Below are 24,291 nucleotides of genomic sequence, written 5' to 3' on the forward strand. Positions count from 1 at the left end.
TAGTTATCCTCATACTAAAACATGTTTTCCCTGCATACAGTCAGAAACCTCCCTCTCCCCTGTTTCTGTTCATGACCCAATCTCTTGTTCTCCTGCCACGCACCTTCTCTTCCTTATTGACAGGCTGTTATTAGATCTCCCCCACATCTTTTCCATGCATTTACTCACAGATCATCACTGCCAAGTTTTACCATCTGATTGATGTTGTGGGTAGGGTTTCTATTGTATTTGTGGGTAGGATGTTCCCCTAATTGTTTCCCTTGTCATGATGCAATCAGATTCTTATGAACGATGTGTACAGACTACGAAACCCTTTGCTTATTCGATCAAACATAGCACAATTCCTTTTGTTAAGGACAACGCAATGTAAGTTATAAAATGAGTTATAAAATTATCCAGAGTTCAAAGAACTGGAACTCAACTCACCTGTATTTGAGGGGAAACATCAAAGACTCCAGAGCCCTACAGGCATCACTGAGCCTCTGAAAACTTGCAGAGTGAAAGAGAACCTTATTTTCTGTAAGCACAGCACAGAATAAGCTGAGTACATTTTGGATTCCTTAAAAAAAAACAAAACAAAACACCAAACTGTAATGACGTGTCAAAAGAACAATCAAAATTATATTAAAATGTACCATTTTCTGAAGGAATTTTCAAAAAGCATAAATGCATAAATTGTTAAAATCCAAGTCTTTCTAACTTTTATTGAAATAGTGCAGCTTCATTTCTATTTTTCAGGTTGCTAAAATACTATCTGAATGTACTTCTACATTTCAAATATATTGTATTATATCTCCCTTTCAATATCACTTTCAAGGACTTCCTCTTCTCAGGACAAATGCCAGCAATGCTTAATAATGACTTCAAACAGTATTACATGTATCTTCTCCACAGCCTTCTGTGTATTAGAATTCAATTCTGTTCACTGATCCAGGCTTAACTTCTAAACCTTTATGTATCTCCATGGGCAAAAAAAAATAAAATCATACTGCTGAGCTCAAATAAAAGTGACAAAGACGACAAAGACTTTCTAACAAATACATTCATACTTCATCCATGGAGAGCATTCTAGGATTCACAAGATTAAAAAAGGGCAGTAAGAGCATACATGTCATTAGAAGGAGATGTTAAAGGACAGATGACTGTTTAAACAAGCCCTGCTAGATTTAGGGTAAGACTCATGAATCAGATGATGGGTGGGGTTTTTTTAAGACACTATAATTTACCTAGAAGCCAAAGTTATGGGCTTTCAGGGAAAACCAAAAATACATTTCCTTTAAAACAAAGTCCCATCCTGAGAAGCAGACACGTCTGAGATATGCGAGATATGCTGAAATTTATGAAATTTCCTGAAATACGCTGGAATGTATGATGTTTCCCTGAGGACATAGCTTGTGTTATCAGACAGCTCATATTACCTTTATAAAGCTACTGTTTATCTTACAGTAATCATCCCAATAAGAAGCATGACTACTGAGAGCCACTATATCCATATAATAATTAACACTTTGTTTTGCTTAAGTAATTTTTATTACATGTTTTGACAAATCATTTTTTCTATGGTCATAGAATCACAGAATGGTTTGGGTTGGAAAGGACCTGAAAGACCACCTAGTTCCACCCCCCCTGCCATGGGCAGGGACACCTTCCACCAGACCAGGTTGCTCCAAGCCCCATCCAGCCTGGCCTTGAGCACTGACAGGGAGGGGGCAGCTACAGCTTCTCTGGGCAACCTCTGCCAGTGTCTCACCACCCTCACAGGAAAGAATTTCTTCCTAGTATCTAATCTAAATCTCCCCTCTTTCAGTTTGAAACCATTACCCCTTGTTCTATTGCTACACTCCCTGGTAAAGAGTCCCTCCCCACCTTTCCTGCAGGCCCCCTTTAAGTACTAGAAGGCTGCTCCAAGGTCTCCCTGGAGCCTTCTCCTCTCCAGGCTGAACAATCCCAACTCCCTCAGCCTGTCCTCACAGGGGAGGTGCTCCAGCCCCCTGATCATCTTCATGGCGCTCCTCTGGATCCACTCGAGCAGGTCCATGTCTTTGTTACACTGGGCGCCCCACAGCTGGACATGATGTTGTATGAAAATTGGCTTTGCTGGAGTGGAGCTTGATTCATAAAAATAAAGGGACAAGGATTCAGAAAGGGTTGTTGATAGAGACTTAATTCTTAGGATGAACAAGTCAATAACTTAATAGCTTGTGCTTTCAAACTCCATTCTCCAAGAATCCTAAGGACAGATCCATAAAATCAAAGGCAAAGACTTGAGAGGACTCAGAAGGCTTTGTTACAATGCTGAGTGAGTTACTGTGGCAAATATTTGCTATTGTTTTCACTGGCATAATTAATATTGTGGTAGTATAAAACAGACTGCTTTGTAATACACAAGGTAAGGACAGCATTTTAAAAATTTAACTAGTTTCCTCATGTGAATGAAATAGCACAATAGTGAATGGTTAGAAGCTAACTTGAAATAGTGTCCTTTCTTCTGTAAGTATGTAAGAAGGTATGCACGTATTTGAACACAAAGTTACAAAACCAAAAAATCTCTAAGAAATTAAAAACTGCCCTTTTAATGCAAAACTGCTCTTGTTGCCCAGAAGATTTTGAAGATTGTCTTGGAGTATACTTTTTGTTTTAAACTATATTTTTCTCTTTGAGCCAAATGGGCTTTTAACACTGTTTCATTCCACACCAAACGTCTTAAGACACTTAGAAGTACACTTTTTAAAACAGCTGATCCTTTTTTTCTTATAATCATATAGAAAAATTCTCAAATACTACTCCATAAACCTATAATGTTCTTGCAGATATTACTGAGGAAAATAATACTTTAAAAACTCACAAATATTCACAACATTCGGTACAACTAAATTGTCTTAAAAAATGCATCATGATCAAAATCTCTATAACTATAAACTCTTGAAAGAGATGGCTTTCCATTCCGCACATCGTAGAACTGCAACCTAGGCTGAGAGGTAACAGTTCTAAAAACAAGTGTACAATTGCAATCAAGCTGTGTAAAAAAATAGCCCTTTTTTCTAGCTGTATGATATTCTCTTGCTGTGGGTTACGATGATTCAAGAGTCTAGAAGGAATATCTTAATTCTAATAGCTTTAAAAGCCCTAAGACTTATCCAGTATCAGCATTTTTCACTTGAAATCTCTTCTGAATATAGGATTACTCATCAGATATCGAAACAATACACAATTCCCAACAGTACATAATTACTGAGCACTTAAAAAAATTTTACAAACAAAATACATGAATGAAGTGAAAAACCAAGATTTTGTTTATGTATACGGAGGAGACGTGCAAGTGCTAGTATTTGAACACCAGCCTTCTAAAAAGAAGATATGCATAAACCACTTAGACTTTCTAGTGTTGATACCTGTCTATGAAGCCACAACAAAATACTAGTTACTTTGATTTTTTTGTTTTTTATTAAAAAAATTGAGAACACATTGGCTGTATAGCACAAAATCACAGTCTCCTAGGGAGTACTAAAACGATACAGTATTGTATAGCTAACATAGGTAATCTTCATGCTCATACGTAGTGTTAACCTTGTTAACCTATGTGTCTGTTAGACTTATCTTTACCACTGTAAGAAATGGATCCACTGAAGTTCAACTTTTCTACCTAATAAAGAATGTTCCTGGTAACCAGAAAAATAAGGTCTTTGTTTCTATAAAACTCAGGGAGGGGGAAGGAAAAAAAAAAAAAAAAAAGTACAACAGGTTTGCTATCTGCACTCAACTACAGTAAGCCTGGAGTTCCAAAGTTCTATGTTCCTCCCATGGTTTTACTGAAGGACAAAGGGACTATACTCAAAAGGCAACACTTACTGGAATAAAAAGAAGGGTAAAAAATGAAGAAATAAACTAATGCTTTTTATTTATTTATTTGAACTATTAAGCAGTAATGATACACTTTGTGAGGCTTTCATAGTTTCACTAGGGAAAATAATCTGGTTTTGCTGCATATTAGTGGCCACAGATAAAGCTTCAGTTTGTACTGCACAAAGCACTTCTCATCATAGCTTAATCAGCACTAATATAATTAGATATTTAAGATGACGATTTTTAGCAACTATCTCCCATGTATAAAACTTGATGCCACACAGAATAATATTTACTGCAAACATCGTTTTATTACATTCCACTAGTTGGTCTCTGAGGCGTTCACTACATTTTAACTGGCCATGAAACAAGTATTTGAAATGTTTGCTGCGGTACAAATGCAGCAGATGTAGCCCCAGCTTTGCTGAATTGAACAAAAACATTGCTTTATTTTCAGAACTTACAGAAGTGACCAAAACGGAGAGCATCTGAACATTTCCCTCTCATAAATCAGCAGGTCTTGTAACAAATAGCAGGAAAAAACCAGCAAGGACATTGGGAAACATCCAACCTTCCTGGTGAGTTTGTACAGGGACAAATTAAAGCCATCACCAAACCAAGGGGATAGGCTGGCAGGGGCAAGGAAAGATCACTGTCCAGCTGCTCACATATCATAAGGGACAAGAAGCATTGTCACCAGCCTGGCAAACCCTGTCACATGTCCAAGTTGGCCGGTCCTTGGAAAAAGCAGTTAAAAGCAGCTGTGAACCGTGTACATTACTGCCATGCAATCCAGCACTGGCTAAAACCCCTGCACAAGGGAACACCTCAGCAGAGCAGCAGGGAGCCAAGTACAGATCTCCCACACACCCTGATGGCCCATCAGGGCTAAGTCCACACACCTGTGTGAAATGTGATGTAGTTACCTCATGTAGCCCACAGAACTTTATAGACATTCTTAACTCCAAGCTGAAATTGGAATATTTAATGGATTGAATCTCCATCTAAAACCTATTTCTAAATTTTCTTGATAATTTTCTGAATTCTGAATGCCTAAAAAGCAGAAAGTCACCTCACCAAAACGGGCCACATTTCAGCAGAAACAGAAAAAAAAAAAAAAAAAAAAAAGAGACTAGGAATCTTGTGTGCTTGCATTTGAAAACAAAGTTATTTTCATTTCTGCAAGGTACCTACAATACAAAAGAATATATCCCAACAAGAGTATTTGACTTGTCCTGTATAATCGGAGCTTATATAAAAATGCACAAATAACTTACAAGAAATAACAATACAATGCCAAAACAACCCCTAACCCGAAGAAAAAAACCAAGATAATTTCTTCAGGAATCTTTCACAAAAGCCAGCTTAAAGTGGCTATTACCCTTTTCTTTCCTGAATGAAAGCTTCACAGCCTAAGAAATATTAAATTTATACCTAAGAAGATGTACTCAAGTTTTTGGGGCTTTTTATCCATAATAGAAGTGCTCTTCCATTGCGAAGCTAATCACCAATATTGACCAACTTCTTGAAAACAGGCTACTCAGTTTGGAAATTACCTTGGACAGTGAAACCCAGGCTAACCGCTTCCACTGACTGAAAAACTTGTACAGCCCAGACAGCTTCTTTGGTACCTGTTGTTGTCCTTCCCTTTCTCTCTCTCTTTTTTTTGTTTTTTTTTTTTTGTTTTTTTTGTTTTGTTTAATACTCTGTATATAATATAGAAGAATATAAAATAAATAAAACCAAGTGTGCAATATAGTAATCTAATCTGGAATTTTCTTGTTTTCAAGATGATAGCCACTAACTACATACAAAAGTATTGTTCCACACATACTTTGAAATGTGTGTTTTCAGGAATATCAGCAATATAATGACTGTGAAGGAAATTTTCATCTGATAGAATTAAATTATAAATAGTAAGACTTCTGATTACTTTCCTTTTTTAAACCACTGATTAAATTATTTGATCAAGCCACTAAGGTGGTGTTTCAAGCCCTGCATATATTGTTTACTGAAAACAAACAGTTCTGAATAATGGCCTGAGCCCGGTTTCCTCATGCTACAAGACACAATCGTGTCTGTCTGTAACCTTGAACCATATACTCGTCTTAAGACTCCACACTACATCCGATGCTAATTTGTCAGGGCATAAATAGACAACATGAAAAACAACAAACAAGTTGATTTTTACAGATTACTCTTTTGCAGTCTACAGACAGACATCCTGTAAAATATTACACATAATGCTGGAAAATTTTGAATGGAGGCTTCCTGACCTTCACTGTTTTCAAGTATTTAAAGAATCTGTAATTTGTACTAAATTATCTGACATCCTACATCAACAAATGTATCATTCTGCCTGCTTCCTGTTGTTCTAGAATTTAAGTATTTATTTAAGCATGATTAAAAAAAACCCCAAACACAAAGTGTACTTGACAAATTATTAACTGTCCTCTACATTGCATGAAATGAAAATATTATCACCAACTTCTTCAGACTTCCGTAAAGAGTTATAAACATGGATTTGGAAACTCAACTAGTTGAATACATTATTATGCCAATATGCCAGTCTTGAATTACTGGACAAAAGAAAAAGCTTAACAGACAAAATAATCCATAACTTAGCCAGACTAATCCAGGAAATGGGTCAACAAAGACTGAAAAGCCTTTCTGAAAGGCCACTGGAGAGTGCACAAGTTCTGTGCCAGCCAGTGTCAAGCTCTAAAGATAACTGGGAAATAAGCAGAGAAAAAACTCTTTTCATTTTTATTTTTAGATGTAGCTGCATAGCACTGCCAATGAACAAAACACAAGCTTAACTAATAAGTAAGAGGCAACAATTGTACTCAATACTCACATAGGTAATCCTTGCCAAATTGCATTTATCAATCCAAAAATTACATGCTCTCTCCAATCAACTGCACAGTTAAAACAAACCCCCAAAATTGCTACGTCACTCAGATCAGGATCAATTCACATTTAGAAAAGTATGCAGTTCTGCTGTCAAAGTAGGACCACACTGCACATCACATTAAATCATTTTATTAATCATAAATGGCTGATTAAATCATAGCCAAATTCGCTTACAAACAGGGAGCAATCTATCTGCGCCAGCAGACAGTTTTGTAAGGGTTAATCTATTCTGCTTTCTGGACGTGTAGCAGAGAACATGAGTCAGATGAGCACCCCAAAAGATTAACTTATTTGGTCTTTGTCAGACTAATGAGGAAGAGAAGCAGTCCCCAAAACACAGAGCCTTCAGCTAAGACTCCATCAAAGAATCAAACATTTCATGAATAAAGTGTTTGTACTAATTTCTGAGCACACAGAAGCTAATGTGGGTGTGACACGTAGTGGTGAAATCAAAGGACATTTTTAAAGATAAACTTCTGATTTTGGACCTGAAGTGAAGGCAATTCAATATCTGCACCTTGAATGTTGCATGTTCTTTGTAAGAAGCAGGGCAGAGCGAAGGCTTCTCTACAAACCAGTCTTTGGGGAGTATGGGAAGAGGTAAGGAACAGTAAGACCATACAAAAGATTCCGGTATAAGTGCCATAAAAGCCAACTATCATTAAACAGTCCTCAAAGAGACTGTGAAAATGAGTATATATGTAAATAAAAGATCTCTTCAGCTAACAGATAAATATTCCTACCACTATTGCTCCCCCAAAGTTTAACAGTATCTATGTTCTGTCAACATTGAGTCAAGCAGATGGTTGTCATCCAAACCCAAAATTACTCAGGCACAAGGAAACAGGGATTAAGCACAGCATATGATCTACTTAGGAAGACACACAGTGACATCTGTCATTTGCATGTTGATATCACTTCATTATGACCAATTTCATTAAATCCCTCTGCAGACCTACTTAAAGGAGCAGCAAAAGCCCTCTGGAATTCTTGAGCCTTCAAACACAACTCTACCAATATGCTCAGTGAACATGATAAGCAACTTTTTTTTTTTTCATAGACAGTGATACAGCTAAAGAAAATTAATATTAAAATGTTTGGATAACAAGGGCTTCATCCCTGGAAAGAGAAGTGCAGCACCATTCCATATGCACAGTTTTAAAGCCATATGTATCCAAAGTAAGACTGATAAACTCAAGATTCCTATGAGTGTATTGAGTTTTCTCAATAAGGCAGAAAAGTCAATGGAAGTTAAACCGGATAAATAATGGGTTTACATATGGAAAATATGCACACGGCAAGGAGATAAATGCCAAATTTACATGAAAGCAATAACTTTGAATTATACAAGCATAACCTGCATTACCAATCGAAGGTTTGCAACTGATTGTATGCCTGGCTCATACAGATAGGCTTGATAGGTGCTACTAAAAATAGGTTTAGTTACTTCATTTTAAATGACGCTTTTGTATTTTTTTCCTTTTTTTTTTTTTTACTGAACGCACATTAAAACCAAATTCCAGTCAAGAATAAATGCCAAGAGAATGTCAGGCAAAGTAGGTTTGCATGTAAAATTGAATTCAGAGATGACAAGGGTAAGATAATCTTTATGCAAATCAAATACAAGATTAATTAATTTCTCCTACGGGGAAGGTGGCAAGCATTATTGCTCAATATTGAACTATCAGATTAAAACAGAAGTTTTTGTTCTCTTACTGTTTGTCTCTATATGTATGCAGCCATTAACATTTGAGTAATTGCCTATTCTGCTGAAATGTGATTTATTTTCACATCTCATCTTCTGCTTAGTTATTTAGATACCTAAAATAGGAAGCTATTTAGTTTGGATGTTTATCCCATAGATATCTAGTATTCCAGCACATCAAAACCAAATTATTATATTTATCCCCTTATCGCCAATACTGACAATTCAAGAACAGCCTGGTAATAAAGCCTGAAGAACTTTTACACATTAATGACAGCCTTTTTATGTGACTTAGCTATGTTAGCCAGGTAGAATCATAACCATGGTATGGTGATGTCCACTTACAGATACTAGCATATCACAGAACCTGATCCTGCCACCTTAATCTTTATTTACTCATAGGCACAATTTCTGAAAATGCAAATGTACACGTTAAAGGTATGAAATTGGTACATTTCACTTTCACTAACACAAGAAGCATATAAATGACTATTTACCTTGATGGATATTTTTGTTACCTTTGCAGCTATGTATAAAACAGCAAGTCTCAAGTGATGTGAATAAAACTACAATGACTAATTTCAGACAAATACATGGCTTACTTATTTACATAAAATTTTAAAAGCAAGTATTTCACTCATAGCTAAGAATAAAACCGACAGGCAAAATAGAGAATTAAACCTACAAAATTATGAGTAGCTGCAATATGAAAAAGTTTCAACACTATAACATATGGAAAGACTGCCATGTGTAATGGATTGTAAAATATTCTTAGCAGAAATACTGCAAAATAAATCCTGATGGAGTAAATGGAAACTCATAATTTGACTGGATTCATTTAAAGCAGAAAAATGTCCTTTAATAAAAAAATGCAGAGCAAGAGTAGTACAATTATGATCCTTAGAAAGAAAATATCTAAAAATGAGAAGAGTATTGTCATTCTTGAACTGTACACAGGAAAAATGGTCAAGGATACACAAGAAGCCGCAAACATATCTGTTTCCTGTCTAAGGACTACGAAGTCTTTCTCATGGGACAGAACTACTGAAGCATTATATTAATGGAATCAAATAAATGCAAAGACAACAAGAACAGAGGTGACTAATTAGGATATTCTGTTAAAGCTACCTTCACCCACTGTTGATATTCATGGAGCATAGACCCACAAATATTCATTCATTAAGGAAACCGTGAAACACCGTAACCAGAAAAAATTTCAAAAGTTGCTTTATATTCCTGAAAGGTCATATTTGTATTCTCTGCAAAATGTTTAGCAATCTTTAAAAATCCCTTCTTTGTGAAATTGTCAGATTTTCCTGACCTCCTGAGAGTGATACCTCAGCCCACACTGCAACTAAATAGCAACACTCTAAACACAATTTTACAACAAATATATGGAATGAAACTTCTACAGAACTAGTTTTCCATTACTCTCAGTACAAATATTAACACTGAAGTTTTGAAATTTCAAGTTTTGCAAGGTCTTATGATTTACTTGCTATCAAGTTTGCTTTGAAACAATGAGAAAAGTTATTTCTGCATTCATATCCATAAAAGTAAAAAGAAAAATAACCTGTTCCGAGTAGGATCTGTTTCAGTATTTTCTGTAAGCAGAGGCAAGCTTCTTTTGCCTTTTTGAAATGAGTTTGTCTATTTATTAGACATTTGCTTTTTGGAGTTTACATTTTGCTCATCTCTGAGAAGTGTTTTCTGAAGTCCTACTATAAATAGAAAATTACTTTTTTCTCAAATATTGAAAAAGAGATTTTCACTTAATTAAAAAAAAATTTCACCTGTTTTTCATAATTTTATTATTTTCAATCTTACTTGAAAAGCTTCCTTTCAAAAAACAGCTCATTACCTACAGCACTTTATCAAATACACAGCTTCAAGTTTCTTTAACAGCAGTATTTACTTATGTCAGATAACTTTTCTTTCTGAGATTTCTAATTCGCTTAAAGTTAACTACTGCATATTTTGTCTCTTTAAAAGAGGCATTAGTAATACACACTGGGACGGGATAAAAAGTAAGTGAGCATCTTACTTCTTGTGCTTCATTGTTCTGCAAAACAATGAACACTACAAGAAATACTTGCCACTGCCTCCCAACATATTTCAGGATCCTGTCTACTGATGGCTGGCGTCATAGCCCCAGCATTAGACGGGTAGAAGACAGAGCTCTCGGTGCATCCACACATGCCAAACAAACGCGGAAAAACTGAGCTGCATGTACCAAAGGAACTGTTTGACATCACCTGACTGTAAGCTGCTCTAATGGCTCATTGAAAGGAATGGTCTTACCCTACCCACAAGCTGCTTCTGCTTTCTTTATACCTGCATTAAAGCTTACGAGAGTCCAAGGTGAGCTAGTTCAAGCTGGAGGAGGGATAGGTCTTTTCTCATGGCAGTACTTGGCTATCAGACAGATTTAACCAGAGCATCAAACCACAACCTGAGATTGCTGACAGAAAACAGATGTAACTTGCCTTCCTTCCACCCTCCAAATATTTTCTGTTAAATTGTGAGATGAAATAGCTCAGCATGGGTGAGCCAAGCACCACTTTAGCACAGGAGATGGGGCACGACCGTGCAACTGGAAATAGACATTCGCAAATGGGATCAGCTGCCTGGCAGTTTATGCCGCTGGGGAAATGAAGCCTCAGTGACTGCCCACGAAGTGCAGTTACTTGGGAGTGCAGAAGAGTTTTTGTACAAAATTCAATATCACAATATCCCTTTATTTCCAACAGCATCTAAAAGAATAATTTCTTTTTGTTCTGCTGTTGCAGCAGTAAGGGCCCATTAGCAGTAAATGCCACATCAAATCCCTTGGTAATCCATTTGTTCTTTGACAGTCCACACAAATCTACTTGGAGAGCTTGAACGGCAAGTTCTCTTTTGCTGGGTTATGGAGCTAATCGCAGCTCACTGGCCACTGGGATTTAAACTGAAACTACAACATAAGCCAGCGGCACCCACTCATGCAACATGTGGTGCCAGGTTCCATGGGCTGGAGAGTACACAGTTTATTATGATCAAAGACTGATTAGAAGTTTCTTCATTATATACTTCAGAAATTTCATTTAATCATACGTGCTCCTAAATTCCAACAAAGGGTATATATGTTCTCATCACACGACACCTGACAGAAAGAAAAGAAATTTAATGAATTGCATAAGAAGTTTGTGAACAACAAGACAGAGGTAAAAATGTTCTGGTTTATATCACTGATGTTTCATAACAAACATGAGATATGGAAAGGGCACCACGTGGACTCTCACTGCATCTCCCAGTTATGGGTATTACTGTACTCAAAACATTGCGTTTGGTCACTTCATATGGTGTGGAAGTTAAATCTTTCATTGCTTAGCTGCCCTTACATTACTTCTGAACATAATGAAGCATTAAAATACAAGATATTCTTGTTCTATGTTGAACACACTTGGATTTTCTTCATCAACAAGTTGAAGTCAGCTCACGTGCTGACTGTGCAGTGACCCTTTCATAAAGTTTCCCAGACATACAAATACACATATGTATTTATCAGGAATGTCTTTTCCCATTTATACAGTAAGTCAATGTAGTCACCTGTTGGCATAAAGCACACTACATGAGAGGCTGAACATTGCATCTCCTCTAAACCAGAATTAAAATAATGAGAAACTATTACATTACAGAAAACATTCCTTGAAGTGTCAACAAATGTAGTTAAAAGCACAAATTCTGGGTATTTTAATACATCCTGGATTTAGAAATATGGGACGGAAGGGTCTATACTCAGTGAAAGAGTCCAGCCTTTTGCCATCATGAATATACTGGACAATCCCAAATTGATCAAGCTTCATCTCAAATGTAGTGATACTGCTTGTCATTGCTACTCAGGTGTTTCAGAATTTTTCTCCTCCTATGGTCAGAAACCTCTTTTAACTTCCACCCTAAACTGATTCGTAACCTTTTTATATGAGTCTGTTCCTGATGCTCACCATTTTGTAGCTTAAGCAGGTGTAACCACAAATTCCTCTCTCTGAACAATATTGATGTAAAAAGCAGCAAATCGTAATACATATGGTCTATGATGCAGAGCAAAATAAAAGGGTAAAATACAGTAGAAAAACCCAACTATTCAAAAAGCAGCCTTTAAAAGTCAGTATGAGCAAAAATATGACCAACAATTTAAATATTCCTTTCAGATTCTATAGTCTTTTGGGATTTACGTTTTCTAAAGGAGGCTACACTTTGTATGCAGTAGAACTATCTTTACTTTCATTCAGAATAAAAACATAAAGCAAATCATATCAAATATAGCATATTTGATAGCATATACAAATATAGCGCTATCTATCTATCTACATATATAGCGTAGCATATACAAATACTGTGAATTTAAAAATTTGCTATCACAAAAGTTAGCTAATTTGAGGAACACCACGACTCAGTTTTTCCCTTTTTGACTGGACAGGTATTTTCTAATAAACATGGTAAAATTAATTATATTTTATGTTATTATATAATCTTATAAAATTTATATGAAAGTTCTATGAAAAGGACAAACCTATTTACAAAGAGTCACTAGTTGAGATTTTTTTAAAAGTATCAAATGTCAAATATTACCTAAAAAAAAAAAATCTTAATCACAGAAGTAGTAAGTTCTGGCTTTACTTCCTACTGTTTTCCTGACACGGTTCCATATAAGATCCATCTGCCTTAGGAACTATTTGAGGTATATCAGATATAGACTGTTGAAGATTAAGCCATGTGCCAAAATACTACATTTACAGATATTAACTAAAAGCTTCTCACATATTTTTGCCTACAGCCTGAAGAAATACCCAAACTCCTAAACATTAATATGCAACAGTTGTTCCACAATCTATGTCTACATGACCAACCTCGTCTACCACTAAGGTGGGCTTACCTAGAGTATGGGATTAGACTTTTTCCCTTTCAGATGTCTGTTCCAACCTAAATTATTTACAGTTCTATACAAGCTCCTCCATCACAGTAAAAGCCAATGAGTTCAGGCATCCCTTCTGTGAAGGAGCACTTGCCAGAGCATTCAAGACAATCAGCTTTACTTTCCCTAAGTGCAAACTACTGCAGGTAACCTCACACCAACCACGACTGCCAAGTGTTACTGATCTAAGTTCATGCACCGTAAATGCTAACCTAGATGTGTACTGGGGTAACAGAGGAAATTTCTGAGTTCGATCATTCTCACAAAGAAAAAAGGTAAAATGTATTTTAAGTTATTAACAATAACATAAACAAAAGTAACTAGCAGCTAAACAGACATTATGATCTGTCACTTATCTAATGCTTTTTTTATGAATAATTATCCCAGCATTTAACTACGGACCAAGTACACCTGCTTTATTGGAAAAACAAACTAGAAGCAAGTGTCATTCCTGTATCATGCTACTAGTCAACATGTATCCTTTGACGTACAGCCAAGCCAGCACTGAGTTCTTGTATGTTGAACTACACTGTCTTCTGAAATTGAGGAATTATTTAATTAGTTCCATTCCCAGTACTGGAAACGAAATACTTTTCATACAATTGGGCTCTTTCTCAAATGATACTGTGTAGTCCAGAATGCAGTTCCTCTACTTACTAAAAAGCTAAAAGAACCAGCAACAGCAAAAGTTAAAGACTACGTGTGAAGGAGCAACAAGTTAGTTTACGCTAGCTCAGCAGAAGAAAGTTGAATTCCAGGGTCACTGAGAACAGAAACTGAAACCAATACCCACAAGTGAAGACTGCACAATTGGTTTGTGCTTCTGGAAAAGTTACAACATCTGCATCTTACTCGCTATTGACTGTCAGAAATGCAAAATGGTGTCTGGATCCAATTAGTCTAGAAAATCTCCACCTCGCTATTTAAGCCCTCCCTTATCTTAGAAGAAGAAAATAAGTTAAGGACTGATGAGGGCACTTGGGCCAGTGTCTTATGATCTTGCATGAGTACACTCTTTTCCCAAGCATTCAGATTCTCTTGCTCTTAAGCTACATGTGACACTCAGCTAAACTTTTCAACCTCCCCCCTAAATAGGATATAGTTTAATCATAACAACCTTGTAAATCACTCACCTTTGACAGCACTGCTAATATTGCACTGTTTCGGTATATATGTGTCTACTAATTTGCATCCTAAATTGTGACAGTCAGTAGACTACAAGATCTTCCTTTTCTTCAGCAAAGCAAAACACCTCACACTTGGAACTTTTCTGCTGTTTAGTGGTGTTGAGGTCTGACTCCACACAGTGATTCTCTTAAGAGAATGTACTTAGAACTGAAACAAAAAATTACAGATGATCTCCACCAGATCATTTCTCTGCATTCTCCATAGGTCCAGAGTTGCTGAACTGTGGGATATTTATCTTTGTGATACATAAACAATAGTGCTCCAGTAGCTCCCATCATAATTTCTAAGGTACTAGCTGGGAAGCAATAAAATGTTGTAAAGGTTGCTAAAAGATGAAGCCAGCTTTATTACAGAATGCTGGAAGTTTGACCAGTGCGTGTATTTTAAGATCAAGAAAGATCTCTTCCTCAGGATCAAACTATATCAGGCAGGTAGCAGTGCACAACTACATCTCTTGTACGACTTGCAAAGTTTGATTTTTAGTATCAAACAGATCAAAATTTATTCTGAAGAATTAATATAAAAGTATCAACTTTCTCAAGACTTTTAGAAGGTAAACAGTGAAAATTGAAGAATCACCAGCTGCCAGGGACCAGCAATGGCACACTGTTCCACAACAGAAGGCAAGGCAAGTGCCAAGTATGAAAACAAGGTGGAAAGGTGCAGTACCCTCACCAGCAAGTGGTGGAGTCCCACAGTACCCAGAGAAAGATGAGTTGGGTAGGTCTGCTGACAGCAGCTGAGTTCAGCCAAAAGTTGAGATAGTCAGCCAAGCCCATAGTGATGAGGGAAGTCTGAAGCCAAGCCAGGAAGCCAAGTCAGCACGGCAGGGTCAGGATCAGGTCCAGCAACAGCAGTCAGGTCAGTCACAGCGATCACCAGGCAAGTTCACGGTTAAGAAGAAGACCTGAGATCAAGCCAGGATGTCCAGTCCATAGGTGAGGATCTGGGTCAGAGAGGTCTGTTGCCAGGCACAAGCATTGCTGCAACGTGGCTCAGGCAAGGACCAAGGACATGGCCTGAGCTTAAGTACATCATCCAAGCAAAGAGGTCAACAGGCCCCTCCTCGCATCTTTCACACAGCTCTGTCCTCAACAGCCTGAACCAAGGTTGCACAGCTGTGCTACATCAACGTTGACCTTGTGCACAGGCAGTTCAACGCTGCAAGGAGGTGTTTGAGAGGCTGTTGATGCGTCAGGGCCCTGACAACAGCTTTCAAAGCAAATACTTCTAAGAACCAAGGACAGAGCCTGCTGAACTAATCAGCCTAAGCAGAGATTTCAAGTCTTCTGAAAGTGTATGCTGAATGCTATTGGCACAACTACAGAACCATGTAAAAAAATGTGGGTTTTAATGTGTTAACCAAAATTGTAACGTGCAAGCCTGTCAGTTTAAAATCCCTCTGCAGATATAAACGTCTACTTCCAAATAGAGATGGGATGGCACACCTTCATTAAAAACAATTAAAATGCTGTTGTAACTAAGGAAGATCTTCGCCTAAAACAAATTTTTGAACACACAAAACAATTCTAGCATATTCATTATCAAAACAAAAATATTAAAAAAAAATTGTTCTTCATTAATTCCTAACAAATCAAATGACTGAAAAGTAAGAAAATACAGCATTTCTTTTACTTCTGTACATTTTGGTAGTCCACCAAAACAAATGATAAGCAGGTATGATAGTTAATATATGACCCCATAATTTTGTTAGGAATGGATTTATCAGTGTGTAACAGTAATGGGTTTTGGCTCCACGACTGTTTAAACCAATAAAAATCATCACTGTCAGTGTCTCACCACGGAAACATGTGGAAAATCATTCACTTTTATTTGCTTGCTTAGTGTGAGTTAATTAATTAATTTTAAGCAGCTCTCTCTGGTATCAGAGAAGTTCCTGCTCTGAGGCAAGGAGAAACATGCAAGGAGAAAGGCCAGACAATACTTCAAACTTCTCAGTCTCAAGTCACAGTCTCAAATTTTGGGACTGAATAGCCATATTAAAAAAATACATGTTACCAGTACTCTTGATGCTGAAGCAGAGCATTTTAAACTGCTTGTACTGAAGTACTTCCCTGCTTATCAGCTCTGCCATCATGACACAGATCTGCCCTAATATTCAGATTTTGTGCAACTGTAACAATGTTTAGAAGTTAATCAACCAATCACTTCTGACATCTGGAATTACTGATATTTAATGACACTGCAGTCTTCAAATATATTATTTTTCAAGTACTTGTTTTAGAGGCTTCATATACTGCCTAATGATATACACACAATTTCTAGATCAAAAATATTTTAAGATATGTAAAAAGGGTGAAGGATAATGATGTTTAACATTTTGATATAAGTTACATCACGGATTAAGTTACATCACGGATTGGACAAATGAAAGATAAGCTTGTCAATCAGCCCAGGTCAAACTAGAACTATCATTCACCTTCATCCTGTTCCATCTATTTAATCTCTATTCTACACAGCCCTGAATTCAAAAGCACTGTTACCTTGTGTCTCCATCCAGAAGATTCAAAGTAGAATTTACTTCAAAGTTTCATTTTTGCCACTTGAAAAAAATTACTTTCTTCATAACACAAAGTCAGTCTGAGTTCTACTGAAAACACTTGAGTGGTGAATCAAAGATATGAGGAGGAAAACCAGCACAGACAAACTAAATGGAACTGGGGAAATAAGGGGATAGGAAAACAGCCCAGATAACTGACTAAACAAGAAGAAAATAAAGGAAAACTCTTTTGTCTTTGATTATGTGTTTGAAAAGCAGGAGGAAACATTAATTCTTCAGGAAAATAAATTGTTATGCTCAGCTTAGCAGTGTGATTCATGCTACCAGTCCTTGAAACATGCAAAAATTAAAAGTGGTGGTTAAACCTTAGCTTCTTGTTTTGCTGTTCAGGTCCCTAATATGATTTTGTGTCTTAGGTTCTGTGGAAAAAACTGCCCATTGGGGAGATAGAGGTGTATGTTTCAGACAGAAATGACTGAATGTGGCAATGCTGAATAACTGTACTGCCAGCAGAATGGAGAACGCAAGTAGGGTTGGAGTTTGGAGAAATGAAAAGAGCTTAAGGCAGAAACACAGGGATATACTGTGTTAATAAAGAGAGAGAGGAGAAAGAAGGGGGGAGGGAGAAGAGAGAGGAGAAACAGAACTATAATCTCCTCTGAGCCTGAAGAAGGCTACCATGTTTTGAAGTTTGTATAGATAGCTACCATCTTACTAATGGACAACGAGAAACAGAAGAGCACTGAAAGTCTTCTAGCTACCACAGATCATTTTTAAAAGTAACTTTTACTGTTTTTCTAACTAATCCTTGTCGATTAAACCATTTTTAGTTGTAGCAATCCAGCTACAGGCCTGGCTTTTGTCACATTATTCCCATATATTAATTTTTTTTAAATAAAAAAAGAATGCATGATTTAAAATGTCAAACACTGCTGTTCCTTATTATTAAGCCTAAAACCTTTGGGGATGTTTTTCCCAACTGTAGTTTAACGCCTAAGTAAAAATAAGGTCTATTTCCAGATATGTTGCGAACTTGGTAATACAGGGAGGGTCATTCGCTGACACAGTATTATCCTGCCAAGCAGAAAAAGCATGATGAGACTACTATTGCACAATATTTCTCAAAATAAATGTTGAAATTACTTTCATATCTATTCATAGTGGTAAATTTGGTCCTTCTGCTCATCTTCCTCAAAGAAAGAGCTATTTTTGAAAAGGTGATTTATACAGTTCACAAATATTTTTCTAGCTACTCTTCAATTTTCTATTCATAATTTAAATAGGATTAGGTGACTCGTACCAGAAGAGAAACAACTGAATATGTCATTACTTGACAAACAGCCTACTCAATATTTATGTCCTAAACACAAGCATTTGCTGGGATAACAGCTGTCATTAGTAACTAATAAACACCACACTGGACAACAGCAGTAGAACGCTTTTGCAAACACCACGCTGGATAACAGTAGTAGAACATTTTTTGCCCAGGCTGGTAGAGACAAATACGCATTAAGCTCCCATTCAAACGGAACAGGAAAAAGAGAGCAAGTGTGAATATTATTACAAAAAGCACAACACTTCTGACAAGCTCAACTACGATCTCCAGAGGAAAGGATTAGGCCTTATCTTAGAAAAATAAACTCTTCCAAAGAGATGAGCTAATAGGTTCTACCACATCCTTCTGGACTCACTGCCTTCAACTCTTCATAAGACTACATTAAAAGTGAGAATAAATGAGAATTTATGTAAAACAGTCTGTTCATATTTCCAGGTCCTCTTTTTATATTTGATAACCATTGCAAACAGACATATGTAGTTACATTAACAACTCTGTTTTAGTAAATCCAAACAGGAATTTAGCATTAACAAAGCTTGGCCTTAAGATGATGATGACAGTCCACCTCCTACATGTGAAAGGAACTATGTGCTATTCTGTAGAGGGATGTACACTGTGAAAATGCTAACATTTTTTAATTTGTGTCCTTACAGATGCAAGACAATTCTACCATTGTGCTATAAGCCTAAAGGTGCTAAAGGGTTCAAGTAGCTGCTAAAAAAATAATTTAAAAAAAAAAAATCTACCTGTGAACTTATTTGCCTACTTCTTAACTAATTTCAGTCCTGTTCCCAACCAACTGCCCTCATCAAACAAAAGAATAGGAGAGAGACAAGAAGAGGACCTATGCAAGACCATTACACAAGCTCTTCCTAATAATTTTGACAGTCTTGTAAAAGAGAAAATTGTATCATAACAGAAAAGAAAGGGTATTGAGAAAAAAAAATTTTTTTTTTTTCCTATGAACTTGTATAATCTCTTCAGGGAAACAGGATGTAAACCTATAGCTTCTCTTTGCGGATTTGTCAAGTTTTATAACCACATACTTTCTTCAGTATCTCTCCTTCGGGCCAGCTGAAGTGTCACTAACCAGAATTGTAAGCTATGAGCCAGTTTTCATCCCATATCTCCATTTCTCTTTTCCTCCTTCTGCTGATTTTCACATCCTTCTGTGCATCATAACCGGAAAGGGCACCTGATAAGCATGGGCTGACTGACTTGTACTTGTACATCTTACAAGCCACCAAAAAGCAAGAAAGATTGGACTTCCAAACATTTACTGGAACTCAGGGGAAGAAAAGAAGGCAGAAGAGCAGCAAAGCCATAGAAACCACACTATTTACAGCAAGAAGGCTAATGGAGAATGGGAAAAGAAAGATGAGATGGTAGACAAAGAGTAAATCAGGGGTATAGATACTGGAAAGTGTATACGAGCTAATAAGGAATTACACAATTTCAAAATATAAAGGGAAAGGATCATTGATTCCTAGCTCAACAATCTAGGAATCCTGGTTACTTTCCAAACTCTTCAGTACTCTGCTATAGTATGTTTAGGAAGTGACATGACATCCATCTGTGTATATATTTACCCATTAATAAAATGTGGTTAATAATATTAACTTAAATTCTATGTACGTGAAAGCAATTTTGAATTCCCATATGGAAGTTTTATAATTAAGTTTTATACACAGTCAGTGGAATCAAAAAAAGCTCACTCTGCAAACATGCTTTTAATAAAAATCCAAGAGGAAAAGATGTTCCTCCATTTCCTCTTCCATATTTACATTCCCACTCTGTCTTTACAGAGTTTCCCTCTATAAATCTGATGCATACAATGACTTTCCAGATCATTTGCCTTCGTGGTCTTCCTCAGACTCATCCTGTGACAAAACACTACAATCTCAATTTGCCGTACAAAAGCCAAGTGCCACAAGACATGGTAGCTAACCTATCTAAGCACAAGCTAAAAGCCTTGCTTTCTTTGGCATTTTCAGAGCTGTGAATTTATAGCAACCTTCACTACAATCACCCAAAATAAACTGCCTCAACTTAGGTACCACATACTGTACTTAGAGAACAAACATACCATACCACATGCTATATCATACCATACTTAAGGTACCTCACACCACATTTTTTATCTTTAGAAAAGAGAAAACATTGTTGGGCCTATCCAAATTTAAAACACTGCCTTCAATCTGATCAGAGTAACCTTAATGAATCTTGACATAATAAGCCAAGTAAAACCTCAGGGACTGTGGTGAGGGTAACTAGCATTTATACCACGTTAGCTGCGTTTCTTAACTTAAACTGCTACCCATAAAATAATAATATTCCTTTTGGAATAATATTCTTTTTGGAAGGATAGAATTAAATCCTATCAGTAGTAGATGGCATTGTGCTCATCAGATCTGATACTGCTTCCTGTGACATAAGCTCTTACTCCTCTTCACTACTCTTTTTCCAGTTTACATCCATTCTTATCATCCATTTATGAGAAGTATGGATGACAACACATATTCTGAGGCCATTTGATTACTTGAGACTAAGCACGATGTTCACAGGTTCAGAGAAGATTATTAGTTGCACCCTTATCCATGGCTGCCACAAGTTTATGCTCCAAAGTCACTTCACAAACCAACAGAAAGACAATTGACTGTTAAAATTTAATGAGACACACCAGATTAGTCTTGAGGTATCCAAGTAACAATGACAAGGTGTTGTAATGGTAACGAACAAGTAAGCATTTGATGAGGATTCTGTTAGATCATCTTCTTGAAAGACAGAAAATAATAGATAACAGAATAACAAATTCCACATAGTTATCAGGATCGGTACACGGAATCTTTTCTACTAATCTTTTCAGTTACACTAGTTTTATTATTAACCTCCTTGGTTTTGTTTGGAGTTTGTACAGTATGCAAGGCATAGGAAATCTTTTGACATTAATTTTTTTGTAATTAAACAGAGGCCAGGTTCACTTCTGCTCACAGTACACTTACAAACACTAGACAATATTGGAGATAACTTACCACAGGCAGGATGTGCAAAAACGTTATAGGAATGTCTGATTAGGAGATAAGAGCGCTATTAGTCATTCTTTCGTTCAAAAGAAATTAGTATTTACAGTGCAGCTTTCTTGGCACATGATTCAAACTGAATGAGAACAGAAAATACCTCATTCTGTAATTTAAAAAAAATAGGGTTTTTTGAAAGTAGACCAAGACATACCCAGCTGCTGAAAGAGAAGAGCCACACTGGTGCCTGTAACAGGAAGGCTATCATGTAGAGGAGTCTGTATCAGCTGCCGGTCTCCAGCTCCCAAAGAAAACAATTTCTGTAGAAAGAATTTTTTTTTCTTACGGAGTATAAATTTAATTTATAAAGATCAAACAAGCTGTTATCATACAGGTAAGCGATTAATCCTGAAAAAATTATTTATTTTGTATACAGAAGTTTAAAGTCAGTAAGAATAATTGAATTTACCAATAGATATCTGAAATACAATCTGAGGACAATGACATGTCACCTTGAATGTATAGCATGACAATGCCTTCCTTGCATTTCCACTAAATTAGTTAAATAGTTATGGCTTTAAAGGCATTCAATACTACACTTTTAATAATACATTAAAAAAATTCTAGAAAAAATCCCCAGTTTAAAACCCATTCAAATCAGAAAAATATATATTATTTTCTAACTGAAGTTCTTTAGTATCTACTGTCTGCAGGCATGTTGTAAGCATTAACGTATTGGTGATATATGGGTATTGAAGAGGACACTTCTGCTACTGCTATGCTCCTGCTCTGCATATTAAAGCAGAATTAAAACTTTGGTTACCTTTCCAGCACAAGAAAATATGTCCCTTGAGGGAGGCAGGAAATAGGAGTGAAAGGAATGCACTTGTGGATCACATCCCAAAAAGCATTGTAACTGCAAAATAACCTTGCTTTCCTCTAAGTAAATCCACATGACATTCAAGCAGCAGGTGATTTCGAACAGTTACCTTTAACCACTAACTACCATGGAGTGGGGGGCATTTCTGTACAAGCAGTAAGTGTGGTACAACTCCACTCTGTATGGCAGCAGAGACGTTGAATGTATGAAGGCAGCTAGCTCTGGCTGCTGCACAGTGGATGTTTGAAACCAAAATGTTCCACACTAAAACCAAGTCCCTGAGCTGTAGCAGAGATGCTCTTCTCCAGCACTTTAGCACTGGATGCAGGTCAATAACTAATTTTGCAGTTGATTATTTCAACATTGGACACATGAATAACCTGGGAGGCTCCTCAAGGACTTCTGGAGATAAACATCAGAAAACTGTTCCCATTCTAAGACAAATAATTCAGATTTAGCCCTGGAAGCATGAAGCTTAAGAAAGAGAAGAGAAAAACTTATTTTTTTTATTAAAATAACAGTTTGACACAGCAAATGTAAGTTCAAACCGAAAGAACATTTTATTTGAAGAGAGAAAGCAGAAGGGAGAATAGCCAAAGGAGCACAACTTCTACCCCGTCCTCTAACAGAGGAAATGGCCACTGGGGAAAGCCATATGGCGGGGTGAAAGAGGATAGAAGAGGAGCCAGAAGTTCAAGTGGATCACCAAAACGTGTAATATGAGGTTCAAACACCACTGGAAATGAGGGTTTCTGATGAGGAGATACAATCTAATTACTCCCCTTCAAAATCAAAAGGCTTGGGATGCAAAAGCGCAGAGATGTTGTTGCCTGGAGAGAAATAAGGTAGATCTTGACTAAGCTGAGAGGACATTTTGCCAGTTATAGCACTAAGAGAAATTCCAAAGTAGCCAGGGCTATGGGAAAAACAGAAAAGAATTAGGGTTTGTAGGATTTCAAGGTTGATAATCCATAGGGTGGGTGGGAAGTGTGAGAAAATGTCTATGAAATTGACTTTAAATTATTATAATTTGCATACTTCGCTTCCAGGTGTGTTTCATGGTAAAGACTACAATTTCCCAGTAGTGTCACAGCATAAAGCAAATAAGCAAAAGCAAAGCCAAGCAAAAAACTGGTTTGTCAGAAATCCACAAATATGCAGAAATAATTTATTTAAAGTAAATCAACAAACAAACCTGACTTTCTGCTCACAGAAAGCATAGGTAAAAAGCAGAAAGAAGTGTATTTGCTGGAAAACTTCTTTCTTATCTTTGACTGCATAGGCTAACTGGAATATTTAATTACCTCTGAAAAAAACATGTTCAAGTTCCTTTTTTAGCTATTTTTAAAGAATTTTATGAAAACAGAAATTTAAGCGTTACCAAAGAAAAGATCAGTGGAATCCTGAACTCCATCAAGGAAAAAACATGGGTAAATGAACTAAAATGAAGGACATGTTAAAAAATGGCAAAGCAAGCAAGCTTCCTGTAGCAAGCAGAAATATTCCTGAACACACATTATTATGAAAACCTAAAGTTATACAAACTGCTTGATTTGTAACTGTGCCTTGTGAAAAGCCACCTCAGTGACAAAATTAACCCTTTGACCTTATCCTGGAATGGAATTTTTGCTGTCTTTAGAAGACAGGCCACAGGGAAAGCACTCACAGGCCACAGGGAAAGCACTCAGCTGAACTATGATCTTTTTTTCTTCAAAAATATTTCAAGAATTTATTTTTTGTTTTCTTCATAAATTAAATTAACTGGAAAAATACCCTTTTTCCCCATTTACCTGAGACCCTCCAGAAGCAGGGACAAGGCATGAACACAGATTTGCAATGAGAGTCTCCAGTGACACATTCAGGCTGTCCACATACACAGTATAGATCAGGCCAAGGCAAGCCTAGAGAGATAGACAAAATACATTAGACTGCTA

At 36.6% G+C, this 24,291-nt stretch overlaps 1 protein-coding gene across 1 annotated transcript in view; it reads right to left on the bottom strand.

The window, feature by feature from the left end:
- SBF2 (SET binding factor 2) overlaps positions 1-24,291 on the bottom strand; it is a 215,650-nt gene that overhangs the window by 115,268 nt on the left and 76,091 nt on the right. Inside the window, exons 5-7 of the mRNA XM_086471998.1 lie at positions 24,148-24,258; positions 21,692-21,797; positions 427-559 (exon numbers count right to left, since the gene is read on the bottom strand). Of these exons, the coding sequence (XP_086328124.1) occupies positions 427-559; positions 21,692-21,797; positions 24,148-24,258 (350 nt within the window). The remainder of the gene's footprint in view (positions 1-426; positions 560-21,691; positions 21,798-24,147; positions 24,259-24,291) is intronic.

This window comes from Leptosomus discolor, chromosome 12, assembly GCF_034619465.1.
Source record: "Leptosomus discolor isolate bLepDis1 chromosome 12, bLepDis1.hap2, whole genome shotgun sequence".
Taxonomy (NCBI): Eukaryota; Metazoa; Chordata; class Aves; order Leptosomiformes; family Leptosomidae; genus Leptosomus; species Leptosomus discolor.